General features: G+C 40.4%; 1 protein-coding gene across 4 annotated transcripts in view; it reads right to left on the reverse strand.

Annotated features, from left to right (window-relative positions):
• ERCC8 (ERCC excision repair 8, CSA ubiquitin ligase complex subunit) overlaps positions 1 to 26,627 on the reverse strand; it is a 57,303-nt gene that overhangs the window by 9,484 nt on the left and 21,192 nt on the right. For 3 of the 4 annotated variants that reach the window (XM_024193172.1, XM_024193174.1, XM_024193173.1), the window contains 3 exons: positions 17,238 to 17,341; positions 14,593 to 14,717; positions 10,037 to 10,234 (listed from right to left, as the gene is read on the reverse strand). In XM_024193172.1, the coding sequence (XP_024048940.1) occupies positions 10,037 to 10,234; positions 14,593 to 14,717; positions 17,238 to 17,341 (427 nt within the window). Of the gene's footprint in view, positions 1 to 10,036; positions 10,235 to 14,592; positions 14,718 to 17,237; positions 17,342 to 25,671; positions 25,720 to 26,627 lie in introns of all 4 variants that reach the window. The other variant, XM_024193171.1, reaches the window with a different exon arrangement.

Here is a 26,627-nt window from a genome sequence, read left to right on the forward strand (position 1 = left end):
TCCCCTACTCTGGCATCAAGTTTGCCAGATGTTCCATCCTCTGTTTAAAAGCTGGCATGGGATCAGATTTTGCCCATTTGCTCCTGGATTCTAGTATATCAGAACTACTGCAATATTACTCTGGAAGCCCTACAAAATGCCTCAAGCAGCCGCTTGGAGCTGTGTTAAGACCCTGAATCTCATCACAACCTGAGGTGGAGCATCCGTACCGTAAACTCTTTTGGTCAGGCACTGCAATAAAGATCTTTTTTGTGGACATTGCTAAGCAGAAGTCTGTGACTAGGATGCCGATCAGTGCCAGATAATGAGCAAATAGCTCAGGAGAATCTATATTAAAACAAGGGATGACATTGCCTAGCATGAAATGAGGACATTGAAATAACAGACATCATGGAAACTTCATGGAATGAGGATAATCAGTGGGACACAGAAATAACAGGCTACAAAATACGTAGGAATAACAGAGTAGGTCACGCTGGTAGGGGAGTGACAATATTTAAAAAGGGCTCTAGAGGTGATCCCGGCAATTACAGGCCGGTAAGTCTAACGTCGGTACCGGGCAAATTAGTCGAAACAATAGTTAAGAATAAAATTGTCCGACACATAGAAAAACAAACTGTTGAGCAATAGTCAACATGGTTTCTGTAAAGGGAAATCGTGTCTTACTAATCTATTAGAGTTCTTTGAAGGAGTCAACAAACATGTGGACAAGGGGGATCCAGTGGACATAGTGTACTTAGATTTCCAGAAAGCCTTTGACAAGGTCCCTCACCAAAGGCTCTTAAGTAAAGTAAGTTGTCATGGGATAAAAGGGAAGGTCCTTTCATGGATTGAGAACTGGTTAAAAGACCGGGAACAAAGGGTAGGAATTAATGGTAAATTCTCAGAATGGAGAGGGATAACTAGTGGTGTTCCCCAAGGGTCAGTCCTCAGACCGAGCCTATTCAACTTATTCATAAATGATCTGGAGAAAGGGGTAAACAGTGAGGTGGCAAAGTTTGCAGATGATACTAAACTGCTAAAGATAGTTAAGACCAAAGCAGACTGTGATGGACTTCAAAAAGATCTCACAAAACTAAGTGACTGGGCAACAAAATGGCAAATGAAATTTAATGTGGATAAATGTAAAGTAATGCACATTGGAAAAAATAACCCCAACTATACATACAATATGATGGGGGCTAATTTAGCTACCAGAAGTCAGGAAAAAGATCTTGGAGTCATCGTGGATAGTTCTCTGAAGATGTCCGCACAGTGTGCAGAGGCGGTCAAAAAAGCAAACAGGATGTTAGGAATCATTAAAAAGGGGATAGAGAATAAGACTGAGACTATATTATTGCCCTTATATAAATCGATGGTACGCCCTCATCTCAAATACTGCATACAGATGTGGTCTCCTCATCTAAAAAAAGATATACTGGCACTAGAAAAGGTTCAGAAAAGGGCAACTAAAATGATTAGGGGTTTGGAAAGGGTCCCATCTGAGGAGAGATTAAAGAGGCTAGGACTCTTCAGCTTGGACAAGAGGAGACTAAGGGGGGATATGATAGAGGTATATAAAATCATGAGTGTTGTGGAGAAAATGGATAAGGAAAAGTTATTTACTTATTCCCATAATACAAGAACTAGGGGTCACCAAATGAAATTAATAGGCAGCAGGTTTAAAACAAATACAAGGAAGTTCTTCACACAGCGCACAGTCAACTTGTGGAACTCCTTACCTGAGGAGGTTGTGAAGGCTAGCACTATAACAGCGTTTAAAAGAGAACTGGATAAATTCATGGTGGTTAAGTCCATTAATGGCTGTTAGCCAGGATGGGTAAGGAATGGCGTCCCTAGCCTCTGTTTGTCAGAGGATGGAGATGGATGGCAGGAGAGAGAACACTTGATCATTGCCTGTTGGTCCACTCCCTCTGGGGCACCTGGCATTGGCCACTGTCGGTAGACAGGATACTGGGCTAGATGGACCTTTGGTCTGACCCGGTACAGCCGTTCTTATGGTATGTTCTAAAAAGTCAGTGGGGCCACTGGATCTAGGTGCTAAAGGGGCACTCAAGGGAGACAGGGTCATTGCAGAAAAGCTAAAAGAATTCTTAGCGCTGGTCTTCAGGGAGAGAATATGAGGGAGATTCCTACATCTGAGCCTTTTTTTTTTTTTTTTTTTTTTTTAAAAAGGTGACATAGCTGAGGAACTCTCCCAGAATGAGGTATCAATTGACAAGGTTTTGGAACAAACTGATAAATTAAACAATAAGAAGTTATCAGGACCAACTGCTATACACAAGATTTCTGAAGGAGTTTAAATATGAAAGAGCAAAACTACTAACTGTGGTATGAAGCAACAAAGAGTCCTGTGGCACCTTAAAGACTAACAGATGTATTGGGAGCATAAGCTTTCGTGGGTGAATATCCACTTCGTCAGACGCATGTCATGTCATGTGTCTGACGAAGTGGGTATTCACCCACGAAAGCTTATGCTCCAATACATCTGTTAGTCTTTAAGGTGCCACAGGACTCTTTGTTGCTTTTTACAGATCCAGACAAACACGGCTACCCCTCCGATACCTAACTGTGGTATATAACCTATCGCTTAAATCAGCCTCTGTATCAGACGATTAGAGGAGAGCTACTGTAACAGTGATTTTTAAAAAAGCCTCTAGATGGGATCCTTGCAATTACAGGCCGGTAAGCCTACCTTCAGGCAAACTGGTTGAAACTATAGGAACCACAGATGAACACGATATGTTGGGGAAGTGTCCATACAGCTTTTGTGAAGTGAAATCATTCTGTACCAATCTATTAGGACCAGAACTGTTCAACATATTCATAAATGATATGGAAAAATGAGATAAACAATGAGGTGGCAAATTTTGCAGACAATACTAAATTATTCAAGATAGTTAAGTCCAAAGTTGACTGCAAAGAGTTACAAAGGGGTCTCCCTAAACTGGGTGACTAAGCAACAAAATGGCAGATGAAATTCAGTGTTGATAAATGCAAAGTAAGGAATAGCTGAACAGTCATTCCCCTTTATCGCTCACAATTCCCACTCCTGTAGCACTTCTGGGGAGACCATCTTGGTAAATAACTTCACAGACTATCTTCCTGGCCTGCCCTTTGCCTTTTTGAATAATGCCATTCTCTGCCTTGCAATCACCTGTCTCCGTGTAACATTATCCAGAGTCAGGACAACCTAAAAGGGGCTTGGGGGGTTTACTATCTAGTTTGTACTCAGATGCACTCTACTAAGCCCTCTGACACCATATAGACACCTCCATAATTCCCTTCCCCCACCACAAGACCAGGAACATAATTCTTAAAAACACCAGACTCCAAGGCACAATAGCAAAGCCAATCAGCATATCCTGCACAGACAAAAATGCCAATGCATACACAGCTTATCTCTGAGGTACCCTCAAAACTGGGAAGAATCTCAGGGAGGTGAAGTCAGAAATGCTTATTAAAAAAATGCTGTCACAGCCTCTCTGGAATATGAATAACCAATTGTGATTTTTATTAATACTCCCACAACTATGGCACTTACACTGGCCAGACCCTCAAGGACAGGGACTCTATGAATGGCTGAGTAGGGTGGCTAACCTAAGGGAGAAAAAAATTCAGAAAACTTGTGATGAAATATTGGACTTCATTGCAGTGTTCCTCCCAGTACCACAAAAACACCAAACAAAACACTCCCCTGCCCCCCAAAATAGCAGAGAGGTGCAGACAGTATTTGAGGGTGGAGAGAAAGACAGACAGGGAGCGCTCGAGAGAGATTGTGGGAGTGGCCAAGGACAGCATGGCAGTTGCCAGGGGCAGCCCTGCCATGACAGAAACAGCTCCAAAAAAGACAGGGAGATGCAGAGGCAATACAAAGCCAGAATGCCCTGCTGAAGTGCATATTGCTGTTGGTGAACAGTCTGCACTGTCTGCTATCCTCACACCCAGCCATGTTATGCAGCCCCTAGACAATAGAGACTACTGGGAACAACAATATTACCCCATTGTGCCCCTGCAGCAGTGCTCCCAGAGGCCATTCCCTTCATAGGGCACTGAACAGCTGCACCTGGGATCCCAGCTCTTTTGAGCCCTGTAGCACTCCTGATACCTTTGAGCCTCACCACTAAATATCGGAAGGCTCACAAACAAGAAGAGATAGATGCAAAATATATATTCGCCTATGACTTTAAGCCTCCCTGCTCCTAGTGTTGTGCCCAGAACTGCACTTTGCACTGTTGCACTTTGGTATTTTGTTTCACTATTGTTTTAATTAAAAGTTTACTTATAGTCGTTGGACAATAGATTGTTATTGTTACATAATTTAAAATGTTTCATTATTGTTTCATTTAAAGGTTTATTTTTGTTTGTTATACAATATATCGTTTAATAACAAACTTTAAAAACTTCATTCATAAGGAGTCAACAAGGCATTTTACACAGAAAAGTATTACATTTTATATAATACATAAGGTTTTACAAAGTATCTAAGCAAAAACACAAGGTAAAAATAGATTGGCCACAACGTTGCATCTCCCCTGTCCATAAAACACTGAGCTGCTCTCAGTCCATATTACCCCCACAGGCCTGAGACTCAAAATTAAGAATAACGCATCCTTGACAGAACTGCCCTGGGTGTTTCCATTTTAAATTAGATGCCTTGCTGGTTGCTTAAACCGCTGAGCAAGATGCTATGCCCAAGTCTCCCACTTATCATTAAGGCTTTCTCATTTACTCTAAAAAATACTGCGCAAAATATATCATATTGCTACAATCTTTGGAATGTTTTTTTCTGCTGTGTCCAACCTATTCCACAAAAAGTATCACCTTCCTTTTAAATGCACACTCCACTACCATTCTGCAACTACTGAGGCAGTAGTTAAACAGTTTGTTCCTTCTGTCCATACAGCCCATGAATGACTGCATTAACCAAGGAAGCAGAGGATAACCCGGGTCTCCCAGGATAACCAGAGCAATGCCAACTCCATTAATGTCCATAGTGCTCCTGGGGGCAAACGTTCCTTTCTCCATTAAGATAAGCAGCTGAATTCTGAAAGATCCTAGCATTGTGAGCCCTTCCAGACAACCGTGTTTTTATTTCTGTAAACCTGTCATGTATGGAGAAATACCCCTTTCTGTTTATAAATTCTGATCCCTGATTTGGCAGGAGGGGGAGGGAGATAATAGGCACATGGGTCCCATCAATTGCCTCAATACAGTTTGGGAAGCTGACGTATGCAAAGCCACCAATAATCTCCCCAGCATTACACCAAGCTCTCTAAATTGGTGAAACAGCACCTTTTCCATGGCATCACATACCTGCAATGACAACAGCCGATATCCCCATGCTGAACTGGCTGGTTACAGACTGGCAGCATTTGGGGGTGGCCAGTTTCTACATGGCAATGGTAACCCACTTGTCCACAAATACGTGGCACCACATGATGGTATGCTGCCGCTGCAGCTCCCCATAGCTCAGTACATATCTCCAAACAGGTTGCCTTCCCCATCAGGAAATTCTCTCACCACTGCTGGTCATCCCAGATCTGCATAACAACCTTTCCAACCAATCATATTGGTTTCCCAAGCCCAGAAACAGCATGGCACAAGGTGAAGTTGCTCCAGGAACCAATCCTGTACTATCAATTGCTTGGTGTCTTCCTTTTCTTCCTCGTACTGCTTCCTCTGCTGTTGAAATTTCTGCTACTGTTAGAGGAGCAGTTGCTGCCACATCTTCTGATTGTTGGTATGGTGGGCAAAGTCCATAACTGAATCCATCCAGCTTTGAATGCTGAAATACAGCTGAAGCAGCTTTTGTTCATTCACTGTTGCCAGCATGGAGCATTATTGGGTCCATACTTGCTGACAAAAATTGGAAAATGGCACTAGCCCAGCCAAAAATTAAGTATAGGATGGAGACAGGAAAAAACGGGAATTTTTTAAAAATTTGAACTTGCCTGGCTTCTGCTATGCATCCCACAATACACAGGAAGAAAAATTTCAGAATGCACACTGCTCAGCAGCAAAGCAAAGAACCATGGAATACCCTGCAAGAATGCCACCCCCTTAGTATGCAGTAAGCCACCACTGTATATACACGATGATGTGCAATGAAAGAAGGCACACCATCCCACATGCACGCTATTTGTGCAGTTTATGTAATGTGTGTTACCTGACATGCATCAAAAAGCTGTGGATTAAACTCCCCCCACCTTCCTCATATAGACAAAATCCCAATTACGCAGATAGCCACTAGGGGGTTCTGATATTCATCTTATTTGTTTACTAATAACAATGTATTAAAAAAATTAAACTGAAAATAATCTGTGCACATTTGTCTTAGATGTGCAATTATGGGAGCAGTAAGGAGGTGGGAGAAATCTCATTTTGTTCAGGGCGAGAAAAGAAAGAATAGGAACAGAATGTGAGGCTTTTATTATGTTAGGACGGCAAATATCAAACATGTTCATTATTATTACTGGTCATGTTTATTATGGTAGTGCCTAAGGACCAACCAAGAATGGGGCCTCGTTGTGCTAGACTGTACAGAGTAGCAGGCAGTTCCTGCCCTGAAGAATTTACAATCTAAAGTATCTTCAATTTCTTCGCATTTTATTAAAAGGACTCTGGTATTTTCCAGACTGCTATTTATATAGATGCATAGCATAGGAGGATGTTTATATATGGTACTGTCTCCAAACAGTTATTGAACTGTTAATTATTTGTTACTAATGTTTCACAAAGCACATTTAAGACAAGAAATGCTGCACGTTTAAACAGCTGGAGTGAAATATACTATGTATAATTTTTTGTATTTAAGTTAATAATATAAATTCTGCTTAAAGAAGCATTGGCTTTTACACTTAGCTATGGAGCTGCTATGACGCCTTCAAAATAGCAAGTTAATTTATTGGTACCTAAAATGGATCATCACTGCTCCTTCTTTCCAAAGGCTCTCTTTTCATATTATATCTAAAATAAGTTCCAGTACAGGCTGAATTGATTAAAACCTGATACCCATTCTATGGCCCCAGTCATGCACACACTTGTGCACATGAATAACTTCTCAATGTGAGTTGTCACACTGGCCTCAATGGGACTATTCATGTAAAGTTGTGCGTGTAAGCATTTGTAAGATCCTCTGGATCCTATAATCCTCTGGATGAACCTGTGAAACACTTTTTTTCTTTTTGTTTTTTAATGATTAATAGGTATATGCTGTGATATACAGACACTAACGTGGAATCTTTTAATCTTGCCAACAGTGCATTTAAGTGTTCTACACAATTTTTAAGAGGATATTATAGATCACGTCAGTCCTTATGTATTCAAACATTATAAACAATGCTAACTCACTAGGATTTGTGTACAGCTGTGGATATTCTGCATGTACTGTTTTTATAGATTTAAAAACAAATTTGGAAATAAAACTCTTTAGTCTATAGTAAAGTGCAGATCATTACTAAGGCTTTTAAAAACAAAAAACAATCTTCCCTTTGAGCAGTGTAATAGGGACATCACTACATTTACTGTGAGCATTACAACTATTCTGTCTTGCTTTCCTGTCCAAGGATTATATGGTTTTCAGTTAGCCTAGAGTTTAATATAATTAAATACAATTATATTAATACAAAACAAATAAACGTATTTGAGCTCCTGAGTCAATTAAGAGCAGAACAATATGTAGACTGCAAAGCACCATGCACGTCTATGGCACAGTATAGTGTAATTCTGGGAATTCCTAACACAGAATGCACATAAGCCTTGTTTAGTTTGTAATTATCTTAATTTTTCTGTATACTTATTGACTTGCCACATCAGGGCAGGTCATCAACTGCCTTTGTAGGTAGTTGTCATAGATACTTACTGTACAAAAAAGCAAGGTCTCAGGAAGAAAGCAGCTAAATTTTCCAATGAAGTTGCAATTCTTGACACATCAGGGACTCACTTTATACTTAAGGCCATGTTTTTGGCACAGGTATTTTTATTAAGAGTCACGGACAGGATGTAGGCAATAAATAATAAACTACACATTTATTGAAGCCGAAGCCCGAGCCTCGCTGCCCGGGGCTGAAGCTGGAGAGCAAGCCCCACTGCCCAGGGCTGAATTATTGGAATTTTCAAAACGCCATGGAGGTCTCATAAAATCATGGAATCTATGACAGATTCATAGCCTTATTTATACTGTTCCTTAGGTCTGATGGTGCTTTACAGACAAGACATTGTCCCTACTCCTGACTGAGTCAGGAACTCAAATCATGTTTATTATCTGAACACCAGACACTAAATGCAAAACACTAAACTCCCACAGCAGATTTCACAACCAGGCTTCCCTCTGCACAGCCTCCGAAATCATCCAAACCCCTCAGTTATAATAATGGGCCAAATCCTGCAGTCCTCAATACTTCATCTCATCAATATCAATGGGATATTTGCATAAGGGGACACCATTCTCTGAAGGTAGGTATATATATACACAACTCAAAGAAGTTATTGTAAGCAATGTCAGGTAACTATTTTAGATCTTTATGATGGACAAAGATGAATAGATAACTGGACAGCAAATTGGTGGCTTTCTAGGGACCAATGATCATCACATTCATGGGCAAAGACAGGACAAATCCCAACCAGTAGTATATATACGTGGAGATTCCAAAGGGCTAATTAAGTTTAATGATTAAAAGCCCATCCTGGTTAAGAGAGGAAGTGACGTTAACAATTAAAAATAATATATAAACAAACATTTGAAAAAGGGAAATAAACAGCAAGCAATATAAAATTGGAAGCTATGGAGGTGTAGAACATTGATGACAGAAGCTAAAGACCTCTCAGAAAAATCCATACCTGACAGGTCTAAGGACAACAAGCAATTTTTATTTTAAGTATATTAGGAACAAGTGAAATCCTAATAATAGTACAGGCCCATTGCTAGATAGAGATGGTAGAATTGTTTATAATGATGCAGAACAGGCTGAAGTGTTCAAATAATATTTCTGTTCTGTATTTGGGAAGAAGTAGAATGATGTACTCATATTACATAAGGATGATGAACTAATTTTCCAGTATATTAATAACCCAGGAGGATGTTAAACAATATCTACTACAGATAAATATTTTTAAATCTGCAGGCCCAGATAACTTCCATCTATGACTCCTAAAAGAAATGGTGGATGAGATCTCTGGCCTGCTGATATTAATTTTCAATAAATCCTGGAATACTGGAGAAAACTGGAAGAGTACTCAAGTTGTACCAATATTCAAGGAGGCCAAGAATGGGAGGCTATATTCTGGAAAACAGAAACTCTGAAAAGGATTTAGAAATCATACTGGACAAACAACTGAACACGATTCCTGTGTGATGCTGTGGCAGATGGCTAATATCGATCCTTGTTTATATAAAGTAAAGTAGGGAGTTAATTTTACCTCTGTATGCAGCACTAGTGAGATTGATTCTGGAATACTGCATCCAGTACTGCTGTTCCCATTTTAAAAAGAATGTTATAATTTGGAGCGTGCAGAGAAGAGCCACAAAAATGATTTGAGGGCGGAAGAAAATATATTTAAATGAGAGACTTAAGGAGCAACCTGTTTAGCTAATCAACAAAAATATCAAGAGGTAAATTAATTATGTTGTAAAAACAGCTGCACAAGGAGAAAATAAAAGGTACTGAAACCTCTTTAATCTATCAGAGAAAGGCAGAACAAGTACCAATGACTGGAAGTTACAGCCAGACAAATTAAAATTACAAAAAAAAAAAAAATTTTTTTTTTGACAGCGGGAGTGATTAACTAGATAGCCACTGGAACAAACTACTAAGGAGAGAGGTATATTCTCCCTCTCTTGATGTTTTTAAATCAAGATGAGAAGATAGCTAACATACTCTTATATTGAGTCAAGTAACTTTGGTATCTGGATGAAATTCTATGGCTTATGTTATATAGGTCAGACTAGATGATGTGAGGATCCCTTTCTGGCCTTAAAAATCTATGAACTCATTATTTTATGAACATTCTAAATTCTCTTAAATACTTCACTTACCTGAAAATTAGGCTGAAATACACAGCAATCAACAGTATTATAATGTCCCCTAAGCATAGTTATCAGTTCTCCTGAGTAGATTGTATAAACAGCAATGGTGCTACCATATGGTACAAATGCAAATTCTGGATCACAGCCAGTAGAAGTGGTGAATTTGAGTCCTTTTCTGCTTTCATTACAGACTTTCCCATAGTTCACCTGCAGGATGCAAGATTAAGCTGTTAGCTATTATTATACAAAGCTAATTCTTGTGGTTTAAATTATTAAAACAAATTTAAAATTAAGGGTTAAATTTTCATTAAAGCAATGGTTAAGCAAGCACCTTGCTACTTTGGAATTTAACACAACTCTGAGTTTCCCAAATGCATACACCTTATTTTTGGGTTCCAAAGTTAATGAAAACAGCATAATGAATAGGATAAATTGTATTGAGTGGAAGATATGGGACAATGTAGTTTCTGTACTCTATTTGAAGTATAAGAGATCTCATTTATTCTCATTCTGAACAGGTGAATGAGGGAATGGGTTTCAACTGGGATTGATAGGTGATATGTGTTGGGCAGGAGGCGTCCCAAGATCACAATATAAAGTATGAAAGGGTAGATTAGGTATGCTGATGGCATTTTCTGGTTGGTAAGTGGAAGATGGTTACTAGTAAGAGCATTCATGGGATGGTATAATGGCCAGTATTAAGACTGTTTGTGGAACTTTAAATCTGGCTTTCAAACATTTAATTTGTTCCAAAGGCCAACATCTCAATAAGGCTATTTTAAGTTCAAGTATATGTCTTTTTATCCATAACTATCTCAATTATTTTTTGTTTGGGAATTTCTTATAGTAGTTTAATTTTTTTGATTAACTCTCATAATGGCAATATGTCAAATATTTCAAAAATTAGTCAAGTAAATGGATTTCTCTCTGACATGATAATTTGTTAGTGATTTAAAACCAAATGCTGGAATTTTAAATTAATGCATACAGGCTTTTTGGTGTTACCGCCAACCGTATAATCAGTTCTCTGCAAAATCACTGCTGAACAAAGAGTTCTGTGCAGGCCTTCTGATGCAAAACCAGTTACTTTCCTCATGGAATTTACAAGTAATTGCTTGCACATTCCTTGAATCAGAACTATTTACCTTCCAGAAATTAAAAGCTCCACCAAGTGTGTCTGTAGACACTTCTTAAATTGATGAACCAGAACCATGTGGCTTATGAAGTTAATAGATTCAGACTATTCCATGGAAGATTATATATTCTGCAAGACCTATGAAGAAGTTTCTAAGGACATCAAACATATGACAGAGGTCTCAGAGATTTATATTTTCATAGTTAAATCAAAAATTTACACCTAACCTTAAATAACATTAATGAAAACAGTCGTACAATTCTGGAATCTCTAACCAAGCTATTCTACAGATGACAATATAAAGAAGATTATTTTCACATTTGGAAAAAAAAAAAAAATCACTTTCCCCATCCCCTCCATAACTCAAAAATACAAAACAAAAATCACACACAGACACACACAAAATAACTTCTCTAACTTCATTTTCCCCAACATTTCTTTTCTGGCCAGAATTCACATATGAGAAATTTCAGGTTAAAAAAAATATTTCCACACTCATGGAAATGAGAGGAGGGTTGAAATCCAACTTGAATAATGAAAACAGGGTCACATTCTTAACTATAATAAAGTAGCTACCATTGCTCCATAATGCAGAAGTTGAGAGCGAGGGGGAGCTAGATAAATTAAGTCAGTGTGTGCATGGAAGCAGCCAATCAGAGCCCAGGAGGCTCAGATTAAAGGAGTTGCAGGGCCTTTGCAGGGTAGTTTGTGGCTGAGACCAGAGGGACAATGAAAGGTACTCCTCTGTAGTCAATGGAGTTCGACTGGCTGCATTTGCGTAAGCTGAGAGGGAGAGGACTTGAGAACTTTAACCTTAAGGCAGAGGTGCGATGGAACCTTTGGGGGAAGGAGGGTGGGCAAGCCACCATGGGGGTTGGGGAGGGAGTGCCACCCAGCCCCTTCCCGCCCCCAGTTCTGCTCCGGCCCCAACCGCAGCCATGTCCCTGGCTCCTGGCCTCATCCCCAACCTCAATGTGGTTCCACTCCTGGCCCCGCCACCGCCTGCAGATGGGGCTGGGAATGGAGCCAGCCCCCACCACAGATCGGCTGCCCTATATTCCCCTTGAATGGGAGAGAATGAAATCATACAGGGCACAGATGCAGCCCCAACAGACACTGCTGGTCAAAAATTCTGATCTTGTGCACATGAGGTGCATGCACACGGTTAGTGGGATCCACACAAAGAATGGTAGAAGTGGTAAACTTTGCTTCTGCTTTTGTAATCAAAATCCCTATTCAAGAGTGCAAATTCTTAGATACACCTCTACCTCGATATAACGCTGTCCTCGGGAGCCAAAAAATCTTACCACGTTATAGGTGAACTTGCTTTGATCCACTGGAGTGCGCAGTCCCGCCCCCCTGGAGCACTGCTTTACCGCGTTATATCTGAATTCGTGTTATATCGCGTCGCGTTATATCGGGGTAGAGGTATATTCTCTCTTTTTGCATTCACTCATTTCTTTCCCAATAAGAAGATAACCTAGTTCTATAGGCCAAACTCTCCTTATCAGCTCAAAAGGGATACCAATATTTACTCAGAATACAGAGTAACTCTTGTGGTACACTGTGAGAAAATGCCTCTCTCAACCTGCTCCATAACAAAGTCTACAAGCTGTGGAAAGCCAAAAATCACCCTCTTTCTGGAATTTTGACAGTATTATCAAAGACAAGTTTCAGCTCTAAGCCTTCTCCTTAGTTGTCGCTACTCCCAGGGCTCCTACCTCAGGGCTTCTCAACCCACCTTTTATATACATTCTCTGGAGAAACACTCCCACCTCCCTTTGGGGTATGTCTTCACAGCAGAGTTAACACTTGGGCTCTTACTCAGGTGTTGCCCCTCACCCCCTTCTCATCCATGGGCAAAAGCTTCTCAACCGAGTTTAGTGGTGCTTTCAGTCTGGGCCAGATCGCTTATATGGGGCTGTAGGCTAAAACCTGAGTGAGGTTTTCATTTGGGCTGGTAACCTACTCATTTTACAATGAGGATGCAGACTAAATCACATATCCCGCAATTCCCCACAATGTGCCCCGAAAAACATACAAGTTTTCCCACAATTCACTGGGAAAGAATAATAAGCAGGTCATCTTATGGTAGCACAAAGAAGCATGGGATATGCCCCCAGAAGTCTCAGCAACCCACATGGGTAAATATAGCACCAAAGGGTAGTACCAGTAACTCAGATATGACTTTGCAGTGTGGCTGCCCACACCCAGGCCAGGCTAAACCAGGTGCTCAGAACCTGGTGCCGATCAATTAATGCTGGTGCTGAATTAATGCTGCAGTGAAGACATACCTTTAGAATATCTAGGTTGGATATGAGCCATTTTGCCTCAGAAGGAACCCACTAATCTCTTCCCAGCAAGATCAACCCCTGCTAACAGGAAAATGCTGCCAGTTTTTCACGCTCACTTTAGGGCTTACCCTGTTCCCACTGACAGGAGTTGTCATTTACTTGAATGGGAGCAGGATTTGGCCCTCAGTTTGTACTTTTGGGTAGGAATTGTCATTTATACTTCTCTAAATTCTTAATCAAATGTTTTTAGAGTGTTCCGAAACTTTAATTTTACATTACTAGAGTTGTATTTTCATTGGGACTGTATATCTAATCCTCTCTAGGGAGAAGCTGCAGAAGCAGTTTAAAGCAGGCACGAGAGCACTGGGGGCAGGGAGAATAGAGAGATGAAGGGATATAATCTGTATCCATACTGAAAGGTGGTTGTGATCTGTGATACCAGGCATTAGTTGTCCCCTACTGGATGACCCACTTCCTTGGTGCAATCTGCACAAAGGTGTCCTTTCGGGGTGGGGAGTGGGGAGATGGCCTTCAGGAATTGCCTAAAAAGGCCATTCAGGATCCGCTATGGGTGGAACGAATGAGAAGTGCCCTCCAGCGGCTAAAAGGGTTGGGAGGGAGCATGCAGAAAACAATAAGGGCCCACCAGGCTGCATAAAGAGGGCGATCTGCAGCCTACTTCTCCCAGTGTGTGTCAAACTCATTTGGAAAGAGCTACACCTACTGACAAGAGATTAATTCAGTCTCCATACTTATTCAGTCTGTGGTGTGGACACCCACTCAGTGAAAAGACTGAGAACCAAATTCATTTCAGACAAGTTGCCAACAGATGTTAGTTCTTTTTGGTTACTGCCAGCCTGATCTGGATTTGAGCTACTGTCACAAATGAATGGTTTTATAGTCTCATTTTCAATCTGGTGGGCCATGCAGGCCCTTAGTTACTAATTTTCACTGGACAAAATGATAGAAAATAAATTATTTTGATTAAAAATATAGAGATCAACTGAGATTAGACAGCAGTGTCCAGCACGAGATTTACTTCCAAACCTAAATTATGTATCATAACTGGACCACTGGTCTATTACCCTCTTAAAAGTAACCAAGAAATGCAACTGAAGGTCCTTTAAAAACCTTACCAGTGTGTTTTCCCCACTGGAACTATTCCAGAGTCTCATCCGGTCATCTGTACCAATAGTCAGAAGATGAAGCCCATCACTTGTAAAGCATAAGCCGTTAACTCTTCCATTATGAGCAGTGTTTGCTGTCAGGAAAATATGAGCCTGTTCAGTTTTTTAGGGAAGATTTACTATTTTATTTTGTACACGTGTAGAACTGAATGCACTATTTAAATATTCAAACAACTTTCACTCAAGAATATATAAATGTTTATTTGAAAGCAACAAAGTTTCTTATGAAATATATATTGTAAAACCTTTGGATTTTGATACCAAGTGATGAAGTTCCTTATATGTTAGGTTCTATATGGTAAATGTATTATGTGTGTTTGAACATATTTCATTGAAAATGAGAGTAAACATACAGAAGTTTCAATGCCCTTTTCACTTTCCACAGATATCATGATGCTCAGGTGACATTGCTCTACTGTTGATGTTACTGTAAAGTGCTAACGACGACTTCCAAAAAGGACCCAATCCTGAACTCTTTGGCAAAACACTGACTGACTTTAATGGTTGTCTTGGATGCAGAAAGAATGCAGGATCTGACACCATTTTAAAGGTTTACAAGTGTTTCTGTAGACAGCTTTTCCTCCATCCATAATAAAAATATATTTCTCTTTTACAGCATAAAATATAAGCTTTTTGTGAACATGATGTAAAAGCCTATTTGTCCAATGATCTGTTCCGTAGCACCCCGCCACAAAGAGAGTTTACATCTACATTTTTTATATATGTAAAGAAGTCTTTTGCACATATTTAGTGTCCCGTCCCGTCCCCCCCGAGTTTGTAATTTGGAGCTTCCATTTTACTTTGTTAAAACCGCTTTACCTGCTCTGCAAATTTTTTTGAAAAAATTAATGAGCTAAGTTTATTTTACAGTTCTGATCTAGTATTTCAAATTTTTCTCTTGGATTTTTTCTTCCATTGTTCACTATTTCTTCCTCAGTTCCTATTTTAAAAACACCACAAACCTAACAGTTCTCATTAAACTATATACACACACACCTCAAAATTTGTCCTTCCAGAGAGGAAAAAAAATAATCAAGTGGGGAGCACAGGAATTAATTGTGTGTTTAAATTTCTAACGTACAACAGTCATTCAAGAGAACAGATTTTTTTCCCCCCGGTCTTTGGCATTTCTAAAGCACCTCTCCCTGAGTTATAAATTTTTGTACGTTCATTAATTCATTTTAAGACAATGTACACAGAAGTTCATTTGGTGGCACCCAAAATTTGTAAGCTAAATTAGAAATTCTTAGTTCTCTCAGTATGTGGTCATTTCAATAACTTTGAGTGTCAATGACATTTTTAATTCTCAAAACCAAACATTAATATTCCATATATGCAACAGAGAACATGACACAGCACATTAAACCACAGCCTACAAAACAAACTCAATGTTTATGTATAAATCCACCATCAGTATTTTCCTGAATAAAACTCTGATCCTACATGCTTAACTTTACACACTGTAATTAGTCCAATTTATGGGACTGCTCACAGTGTTTAAATTTAGGCACGAGTTAATCTTTTCAGGATTAGGATTACAGACTCAGTCTTTTACTTTGTCTGTTTTTAAATAAAACATCCTTTTTCGTTTCAGAAGCTGCTTTATGAGATCTAATATTTGGTTTTGTTTGCCCAGTGTACGGAACTTTGATCCAGAATTAATCCAAACTAATTTCTGAACTACAATTTAAAGTACAGTGCTGTTCCTTTAATTTAGTTTGCTTCCCAAGTGCAGAAATTGTGTTTAGCTGCATTCGTATAAAATGCTATAATATATGGAGATATACCTATCTCCTAGAACTGGAAGGGACCCCGAAAAGTCATCGAGTCCAGCCCCCTGCCTTCACTAGCAGGACCAAGTACTGATTTTTGCCCCAGATCCCTAAGTGGCCCCCTCAAGGATTGAACTCACAACCCTGGGTTTAGCAGGCCAATGCTCAAATCACTGAGCTATCCCTCCCCCCTAATAATGTTAATAATGTTAATGTTTTAACCAGGGCATATTTAGTATATTCCAGGACCTAGTCACCTTTGTTAGTATTCGAGTAACACATAATTTAGCATTAAGCAAAGTTAAAAATAAATTTTGAATTTTATAACTAATCTAATACATATATGTCTTGCTTAGTATAGATGAAGATATCTAACAATAGAGAGCTCTTTAATCTAAAAGACCTAAGCATAACAAGATCCAGTGGCTGGAACTTGAAGCTAGACAAACAAACTGGAAATATGCACACATTGTTTAACAGTAAGGGTAATTAACCACTGGAACAACTTATCAAGGCATGTGGTCAATTCTCCATTATTTGAAAACTTTAAATTCCCATTGACTTCAAACAAAGCCAAGATTTCATCCAGTATGCCTTTAAAAAAAAGATATGTTCTAGTTCAGCCCCAAGTTACTGGGTTTAATGCAGGAGTTACCAGGTGAAATTCTATGGCCTGTGTTATGCAAGAGATTATACTAGATGACCACAATGGTCATTTCTTGCATTAAAAACTGTGATGGTATGAAACTCAAGAATGCTTCTAGGTAAAGATGTAGCATATCACCGCTATCATATTTCCGTTATAAATATATTCTTTATTACCTGCTTCAGAAGATGCTTTTGACTTCTCCCCATTGTACTGATCAAGAGTAATTAGACATCCAGATGCTCTCCTTACATCCCAGAGTTTTACTCTACTGTCAGCACTAAGAAAAATAAATTGTATGGATTTATTAATTAGAGAAACTGCCTCCAAACATCCCCATCTCTTGCTGTTATGGGTCCAGTAGATGTTCCCATTTTGGGCTGGATTCTGCCCTGACTTACACCTTGTGCTATCACATTCAAGCTAATGAGAATGCAGAGTGGACATCAAGGCAGACTTTGAGCTTCTTGCTCATCAACACAATGTCTGAATAACTAGTACAATATTATTGTACTTGTTAATAATATTGTACAAGTACAATAACAAATAGAACGTGGTCGCAAAAATGCTAAGGAACAAGATACAAGTCTATCTAGTCCTTGGAGAAACAATATGCCCATGTAATTAAAAATAACAGCATAAAAGCAGGAAAAGATTAATTGTGTCCCTATTCTGTAAACAAGGGGATAGGTTATTTGCTTTGCTGTTTTTTCTCCTTACAGTTTTCTTCTGCTAATGTTGCACACTGAATGTATGCTGAAAAGGCAGCAGTGCACCAACTAAAAGTAGCAGCTTTTCATTTTGCTTATGAATTAGTGGTACCAAGTATTTCCAACAATGTTTTTTGTGTAAAAATAGATTTGGCTTAATAAAGGCAGCAGCATATTTTGCCTTCAGCTGAGAATATTAAAACACACACTTTTCTGGAGGAGAGACCCCAAATTGTACCCACTCTATATAATGCATATTTATGGTAACACAAAGTCTACTTGATTACACATACATACATACACACACACACACACACACACACACACACACACACACACACAACAAGAAAAGAAAAAGAAGGCTAACAACAAAATTTAACAATAAGAAAATGTTCTGCATTCCTGAGTAAATAAGATAAAAATTGATGCCCCAACATTTTGCTCTGCAGCTCTTACAGATTGATTATTTATTCATTCAGATAGGCTTTATCTTCCCTATTCTTGAAGATAGGTCATATATTTACAAGAATCTGTCTCTGTCCGGATTCCTATAATTTTAAAAATAGTGCCCAGTCACAAAAAGTGAGTAGAGGGACACAGTCAAGTGTAGCTTGTCCATGATCTCAATGTAGCCAGTAGGGAAAACATGTTTTTTAAAATGGAAATATTAAGCAAAAGACACAGCAGTGGCTATTTTCCTTAGGTTCACAACCTGACAATGCACAGCTGTACCATAACAGCATACTTCCAAGTTAGCCAAAATTTGTTTTTTTCCAAATTTTTTATTTCAGCTAAAATTTTTAGCTGCCTAAAGTGTAAACACCTGTAGCTTCACAGATTTCCAGGTATACTGAATTATAGTGAAAACAACAGGAGCTACAGGTAACCCGCAACAGAAAATTCTCTTCCCAGCAGAGGGCTCTCTGAATGCTTTATGTCAAGCTCAGAGAATCTGGTTAAATGTGTTATTCACTTCTGGGGTCAGGACTGGTTGAATGTTAGTAAATCTGAGTAACTTCCCTGGGAACGCAAACCTTTGCATTCATCTTAAGAGAGAATCTCTACCTGAAAATATATGTATTTAAATGTATTCATTGTAGTTGCTAAACAACCTACAAGATTTGAGATACACCATGCACCAATAGAAGTTAAAAAAGAAAAAAAAAAGTAGAACTCTCTTTCCCTCTTCTTTAAACCTGTTGTTTACAGTAACCAAGTGCTGATGACTGGCTCCCTCTGTGCTGGGTGTCTTACAACATGAGTGCTGAGGAAATGCTTGTTTAAACAGGCATAGCTTGCTGCATGTTTTGAAGGGGGTGAGATTCCTGGTTCGCTCAATCTCCTGTGGGAAGCATGTTCCATAACCATACGTCCTTCACCAAGGATGCTGTCACAAATCCACATTGAAACTTGAGCTCTGTGTCCCCCCCACTGAGCACAGCAGTCATTCAAATGACTGGAGACACAGGCAGTTGCCAAGATACTGTAATTATGTTTTAGCTCATTGAAAGATTAAGAGAACAACAAGAACCTTAAATATGATTGGCAGCAAGCATAGTAAGAAGCAGCAGTGTGATAGTTTAATGCTGGTCAACTCTGCATAAAATATGGGCTTCAACCACCCCAGTTTCTTGATGGCTGCTTGGGTTGTCTGAAATAGAGTAACAGCTGTCTACTCCAGAAGAGACAGATTTGTGAATCAGTGTTACAAGGTCTATTTCAGATGTGACTGGACATAGTCAGGTGGCCAGCTGAAAGTGCTAGAAGGCATTTCTGCTCACAGCTGCTACATTGATATTTAGATGTAGTAAGGAAGTCAGCAGGACATGGACTGCTTAAACACTTTGAACTCTAGGAATGAAATGCCTTCAACAAGGGGTAAAGTTATCTTAAAAAGGCAAAAGGAACCCATGAAAGAGGCCTGAGATGGAACTCAGTTCATAACTAAATTTGGAAACACCATATGAACCCTCTCAAAGTTTTATTAATGTTCAGAACATGACAGCTTTACCAGCTGAAATCTGATGGATCATATACATTTTTATCTCTTCTCTGAAAAGCTTCCCCACTTTTGTACCGATAATCAGCCCCAGTTTTCCTACTGCAGCTAGACAGTTCTTCACCAAGTTCCTACAAAGCAGTATTCTTGAAGAAAGATGAAGGTTCTCTCTCTGTCCTTTGTAACTGTATCCTGGGAGAAAGTCACCCTTAGCAGGTCATCCATCAAGGAACATACATAAATCATATCTTTGGTCTGATTTCTCAAGCCCCACATCTTCTCATTTCCTTTGTCAATAGTGAACATCTAACGCTACCATTTGTTTTCTTCTCCCTCTTATCTCTGCGCCTTCTTCTAGCTACTTCTGTGTGTGTAACACAGCGGGCAGGATTTAACCTGGGACCTCTGAAGCTTAGTGTATGAGCCTCTACTGCATGAGCTAAAAGCTCAGGCTGCAGCAGACTCATTAATCTCTAAGTGGTCTAGGTGCCACTAGCGGAGGACAGAGCTCCACACCCAGCAGTTACATACGTATGGACAGACATTCCACTCCAAGCATCTATCAGATTTCCAGATCATTTGTAAAAAGATTTTTTTTAAGTCTTTAATGTAGATTGGTGTTTGTGAACCTTGTCAGTCAATTGTTCTTTGCACCTCTACATTTTCATGAACAAAAAGAGAGAACAATAAAACAAAAACAAAACAATTCTAAGTACCTGCCTTGGCATCTGCAAGTATATTTTTATCTTGTTTGTGACTTCCTTCTAAATGGCAAACTCATTGGGGCAGGTGTCACAGTTCATGGCAACTGCACCCGTATTTCCCCGCAGTGGTTCAGGATTCTGTGTCAGTGTACAGAAACCATGGACTGGGTGCTGGGCCTGGCTTCCCCCCATTTGTACAGATAGTATGGGACAGATCGATGCTGAGATATCACTTTGATAAATTAAAGAAAACAAAAGCCCACCGCCCCAAAAGTGCACCCACTCTCAGGCTTCCAGCTCCCCACCCATTGCCTTTCTTGGGTAAAGACCCACATCTCTTTCCCTTCTGTCTGGGTATTTCCTGGTTAAAAACCAGTTCTCCGCCTTCATTGTGTTATTCTTAGCAAAAGACTCTGCCTAAGCAGGACTGCTTACTTTCTCTTCAGAGACTAACAACAGAGTGATTGCCAACAATTATAAGTTACCACACAACACTTCCTATGTAAGCCCACTTTATTCTTAAGATAACAGCACTACAGAGAGTATCAGGGGGTAGCCGTGTTAGTCTGTATCTACAAAAACAACAAGGAGTCTGGTGGCACCTTAAAGACTAACAGATTTATTTGGGCATAAGCTTTCGTGGGTAAAAACCTCACTTCTTCAGATGCATAGAGTGAAAGTTACAGATGCAGGCATTATATACTGACACATGGAGAGCAGGGAGTTACTTTGCAAGTGGAGAACCAGTGTTGACAGGGCCAATTCAATCAGGGTAGATGTAGTCCACTCCCAATAATAGATGAGGTGTCAATTCCAGGAGAGGAAAAGCTGCTTCTGTAATGAGCCAGCCACTCCCAGTCCCTATTCAAGCCCAGATTAATGGTGTTAAATTTGCAAATGAATTTTGGCTGTAGACAATGGATCGTCTGATGTGTCTTGGATGGAAGCTGGAGGCATGTAGGTACGTATAGCGGTCAGTAGGTTTCCGGTATAGGGTGGTGTTTATGTGACCATCACTTATTTGCACTGTAGTGTCCAGGAAGTGGATCTCTTGTGTGGACTGGTCCAGGCTGAGGTTGATGGTGGGATGGAAATTGTTGAAGTCCAGTCCTCAGCTCTCGTCCCCTAGTGGAACTTCATACTGTCTCCCTCTTAAGAATAACTAAGTAAACTTCTTTCAGAATCAGATATATGACAAAGTCCTAGGAGGAGATTGCTGTCAAAGTCTAACTTTGTTTCATTCAAAATTTTGCATTCATGGTATTATTGCTAGTACAGTTAGGGTTCATACTGAGACCTGAGGGTCAAGAGTGACACAATCCCTCCAGATCTCTTTGTGATGATAAAAATAGCAAGTATTGTGAACTATACTCATCCTTAGAAAGGAACCTTCTTTATTGCTTATCTGTCAGAGATGATATACTGTCTCCGTCCGATTCTGTTTTTTCTGTTACGACACGAACTTGGGTCCGGAAAGTTGATTCAGTGCTATGGAGTATCCCTGGTAAATTACATACACCCAGCATCCCATACTTCCTGGTCATGTCCTTACATCTGTCAGCAGAAGCTTAAAGCTTTGCAACAAGTCTCTGACAAGCATTGGGACATTCTTCCTCTTTTGAATCCGTTATGTTATGTCCAGTACCTTCATCAGTGAAATCTAAAGAATCTAGTGTTTTTGTGAGAATCTGAAAACCTCTCTCTGCTTGTACTGTGTGAAAGCAGGTTTCATTGTAGCAGCCGTGTTAGTCTGTATCCGCAAAAAGAACAGGAGTACTTGTGGCACCTTAGAGACTAACAAATTTATTTGAGCAAAAGCTTTCGTGGGCTACAGCCCACTTCATCGGATGCATAGAATGGAACATATAGTGAGGAGATATATATGCATACAGAGAACATGAAAAGGTGGGAGTTGCCCTACCAACTCTAAGAGGCTAATTAATTAAGATGACCTACTGTCAGCAAGAGAAAAAAAACTTTTGTAGTGATAATCAAGATAGTCCATTTAAGACAGTTTGACAAGAAGGTGTGAGGATACTTAACATGGGGAAATAAATTCAGTGTGTGTAATGGCTCAGCCATTCCCAGTCTCTATTTAAGCCTAAATTGATAGTATCTAGTTTGCATATTAATTCAAGTTCAGCAGTTTCTCGCTGGAGTCTGTTTTTGAAGCTTTTTGTTGCAAAATTGCCACCTTTAAATCTGTTATTGAGTGGCCAGAGAGGTTGAAGTGTTCTCCTACTGGTTTTTAAATGTTATGATTCCTGATGTCAGATTTGTGTCCATTTATTCCTTTGCGTAGAGAAAGCAGCGTCACTGTGTGAACTGCACCTCTGACCTCTTTCACCCTCCACACCCCTTGCCACCTTCAGGTCTCAGGCCTCTAACTATCACCTGTGATTCTCCCATTCTCTGAGCAGAATCTGGGCAGCAGTCCCTTGGGACTAACAGTGATTGCCTCAGCTGGTATGACTTAGTCTTAGACCCTCCAGGGCAATGTCAGTGGTAATCAGAGGCTGTCATGGGGCAACTGGCTCTTAAAGGAGAGAGTCAGGGCCTAGCTTGCCCATGTCAGCCCTCTAAGGACCTACCTGGGAGTAACTGCTTGCCTCAGGTAACTGGTTAATGGTCAATTAGTAGAGAAGCACCCACATCCTATAAAAATGAGTTGAGTCAGAGGGAATGCTCTCTGGAAGAAGGTGTCTCTAGGGAGAAGAGGCTTGTAAGAGGAAGGCAACCCCAAAGGGAAATCATCCCCAAAAACGGAACAGGAGTATCCCAGGGGAAAGAACTGGGAGAGCTCCAGAAGAGAAACTGTTCCTTGTTGTTTTAGAAGAGAAACTGTTCCCCAGATTGAGGGAGCGGCAATACCCTGAGGGAAGGGATCTGAGACTGTTCCAGGAGGAAAAAAAAAGTATTCTGGGAGAAGGAGCCAGAGACTGTTCCCCGGATGAAGGGAACAGGTATCCTGAAGGAGAAATCCAGAGGCTGTTCTCCCCAAAGCTAGTTGGACTGACCCCAGTACAGCAGATACCTTGAAGGTGCCTGAATAAAGTCTTGCTTATGTTACTGTAATTTCCTATTGTCAGTAAATGAGGCTCTCTGAAGGGGGTGCTCTTTGATATGCAAAAGAGCTATTTAGACTGGCTGGTACACCCAGCTGAGGGGAAACTAAGGCAGGGTTTGCCCATGGCACCATGCCTGAACACTCGGGGGCATGAAGCTGGAGGCAGAGTATCCACAGAAGTCAGAAAGTCTTTTTAAAGCAAAGTATCATTTAGAACAAAAGCATTTCAAGGGGAGCAGTGGGGGCAAAAGACGTATCTGGCTTCAAGACTGAGCTTGGTAAGTTTATGGAGGGGATGGTAAGATGGGATAGCCTTTTTTGGCAATTAATTGATCTTTGACTATTAGCGGTAAATATGCCCAATGGCCTGTGATGGGATGTTAGACGGGGTGGGATCTGAGTTACTACAGAGAATTCTTTCCTGGGAGTCTGGCTGGTGAGTCTTGCCGACATGCTCAGGGTTCAGCTGGATCGTCATATTTGGGGTCAGGAAGGAATTTTCCTCCAGGGCAGATTGGCAGAGGCCCTGGGGTTTTTTCGCCTTCCTCTGCAGCATGGGGCACGGGTAACTTGCTAGAGGTTTCTCTGCACCTTGAAGTCTTTAAATCACGATTTGAGGACTTCAATAGCTCAGACATAGGTTAGGGGTTTGATACAGGAGTGGGTGGATGAGATTCTGTGGCCTGCATTGTGCAGGTCAGACTAGACAATCATAATGGTCCCTTCTGATGTTAAAGTCTATGATTCTATGAAATTTCAAAGACAAAATAGCTTAAAAACAATAAAGAATAAAGCAGCCCTATCAGCATGCAAGCTTACCAGGTACCTAGCCCCTGGCAACTAACTTCCTATAGACTCTTCTGCAGAGCCCCTCTGTGCAAGCCAGTCTCGCTGTCAGAGTTCATGGACGGCATCCTGGACAGTCCCTAGCAACTCAACCCTTTTTGCAAAAATCAAATAATTTTTTCCGTGTTATAGCCTTTTTACTCTCTAGCCTCCTCCCCCGGCAAAACAGCTGTGTCATTTCGGTCTAGAGCCTTGAAGGATGTCATTGTCTTATAACAACTCTGAATGTTTGCTGGGAGGTTACTTATTTGGGAATATTGTGTTGCCTTCCTCTAGATTCTTCCCACTGTCCCCTATTAAAGGGTGTCAGTACATTCTTGGGATACCAATTCACCAACCTCGTGAGGAGGGCTTTAAGCCATGTTCAAAGAGGGCAGGTGACAAAAGCCCACAGGTAAGAATAAAAAAAATTTGACCTTGACACAGGGCTGGAAGTTGCAGAGGATATGGAAAATTAGACTAAAATCATAGGAGCAACAAGAGGGAAAACACTAGGGGAATCTGCTTGACATCTTAGATATTTATATATAAATTCAAGGAGAATGGGAGTTGAGGCCAAGTTCTGGACAGCCTATGAGCACGGAATGAGCTGCACCGTATTGGGGTCAAAGGTCAGACAACAATGCAGGACCAGGCCAGGTTAAAACTACAGTCAGAGTCCATTACCAAACAGAGAGAGAGAGGACAATTGGGGTTGGGCTAGGTCAGGATCTTTCACGAAGGTCAGCAGTGGTCTTAAGCTGGACACAGTGACCAGAATCAGGGTCAGGAGCCAAGCCTACGTCGAGAGTCGTAAGTGTAGAATCAAGGTGAGTCGCACCAAAGAGTAGCAAGCTGGGTCTAAGGCAGAAGCACACTGGAGGTCTGCATTGTTCAGACAATGCCCAGAAATGGCTTTCTGGTTTACATGGAGAACACCAGATAATCAGGGAATCACAGAGGGCTGTTGCTCATGCCCCCTAGGGTGGGACATCCCCCAGGGCTAAGCCTCTCAGTCCCTCTTGGTGGCAGCCCTGCCTGGGCCCCTGGTGGTGATGAAGAAGCATCACCTGATTCAAACCCTGCAGACCCTTATTCTAGGCCCATAGGTTCCTACAATGTCAAAAAAACAACCAGGAAGAACTGTAAGTTTTAGTACACATTCTAAATTCTGAGTTAATGGGCATTACAGAGACTTGGTGGGATACACCTCATGACTGGAATAGACAGGTATAGCTTTTCAGGAAGGACAGACATGGGAAAAAGGGTGGTAGAGTTGCATTTGTATATCAAGAATGCATATACCTGTTTAGAGATCCAGAAGGAGGTGAGAAGCAGACCAGCTGAAAGTCTCTGGGTGAAGATAAAGGGGGGAAAAAAAAACATGAGGAGGAGGCGGCGGCACCATTTCTGGAACAAACAATAGAAACATCCAAAACACAAGACCTTGTAGTACTGGGGGACTTTAACTAGCCAGATATCTGCTGGAAAGGTAATACAGCAACACACAAAATGTCCAGTAAGTCCAATATACAGTAACTTCCCCTCATTGGCTAGGTCACATTTTGTTTTAATACAGTTATGACATAGCAGCATTCATAACATCAGCTCCACATCTGTCACAGGTTGCAGCTAATTTTGCTTCTTTTGCGGCCCTTGCTATAATCTTATTCAACTGCCCTCTAAATAGCTTTCCCACTAAATATTTGGGGGGGTCTGAACATAAGTGGTGACATGATGTTTGGCCTACAAGCAAGTATTCCAAGAGCAGAGGTGTCTTCTTGAGGCTGCATTAGTGGATATAAAATAAGCTGCAAACCTCAGGGAGATCAATGAAGCATCCACAACAATGAAAGATGCTAGGGAGATTTTCTGTAAAAACAACTTTATCTTTTTTTGTTTGATGATACATTTTCCATTAGCTCATCTTTCCAAATCTGCTCCTCCTTGCATGAAAGACCTCATAATCCCCTCTGTCGAGTGACAAAGTGGACAGTTTAGGAAAAACCCATAGAACAGGTCTCTCCTTTGGCTACTTTCTAAAATAGTTGGACACTTGGTCATGTCCACTATTTGTTTTTAACTAATAATTTTTCTATATGCAATTATTTTACAATTGGTATTCTATTATTTTGAAACATCATCATGGAATCCTGGTCAGTCACCCAACAAGCTCAAAGCTAGTAACAATTTCACATACTTCTGTAAGAGATAATCCCAGTGTCCTGGCTAATATTTCTTTTCTCAGTAAATCATATTAT

Source organism: Terrapene carolina, unplaced genomic scaffold, assembly GCF_002925995.2.
Source record: "Terrapene carolina triunguis isolate 2854851 unplaced genomic scaffold, T_m_triunguis-2.0 Scaffold69, whole genome shotgun sequence".
NCBI classification, from domain to species: Eukaryota; Metazoa; Chordata; order Testudines; family Emydidae; genus Terrapene; species Terrapene triunguis.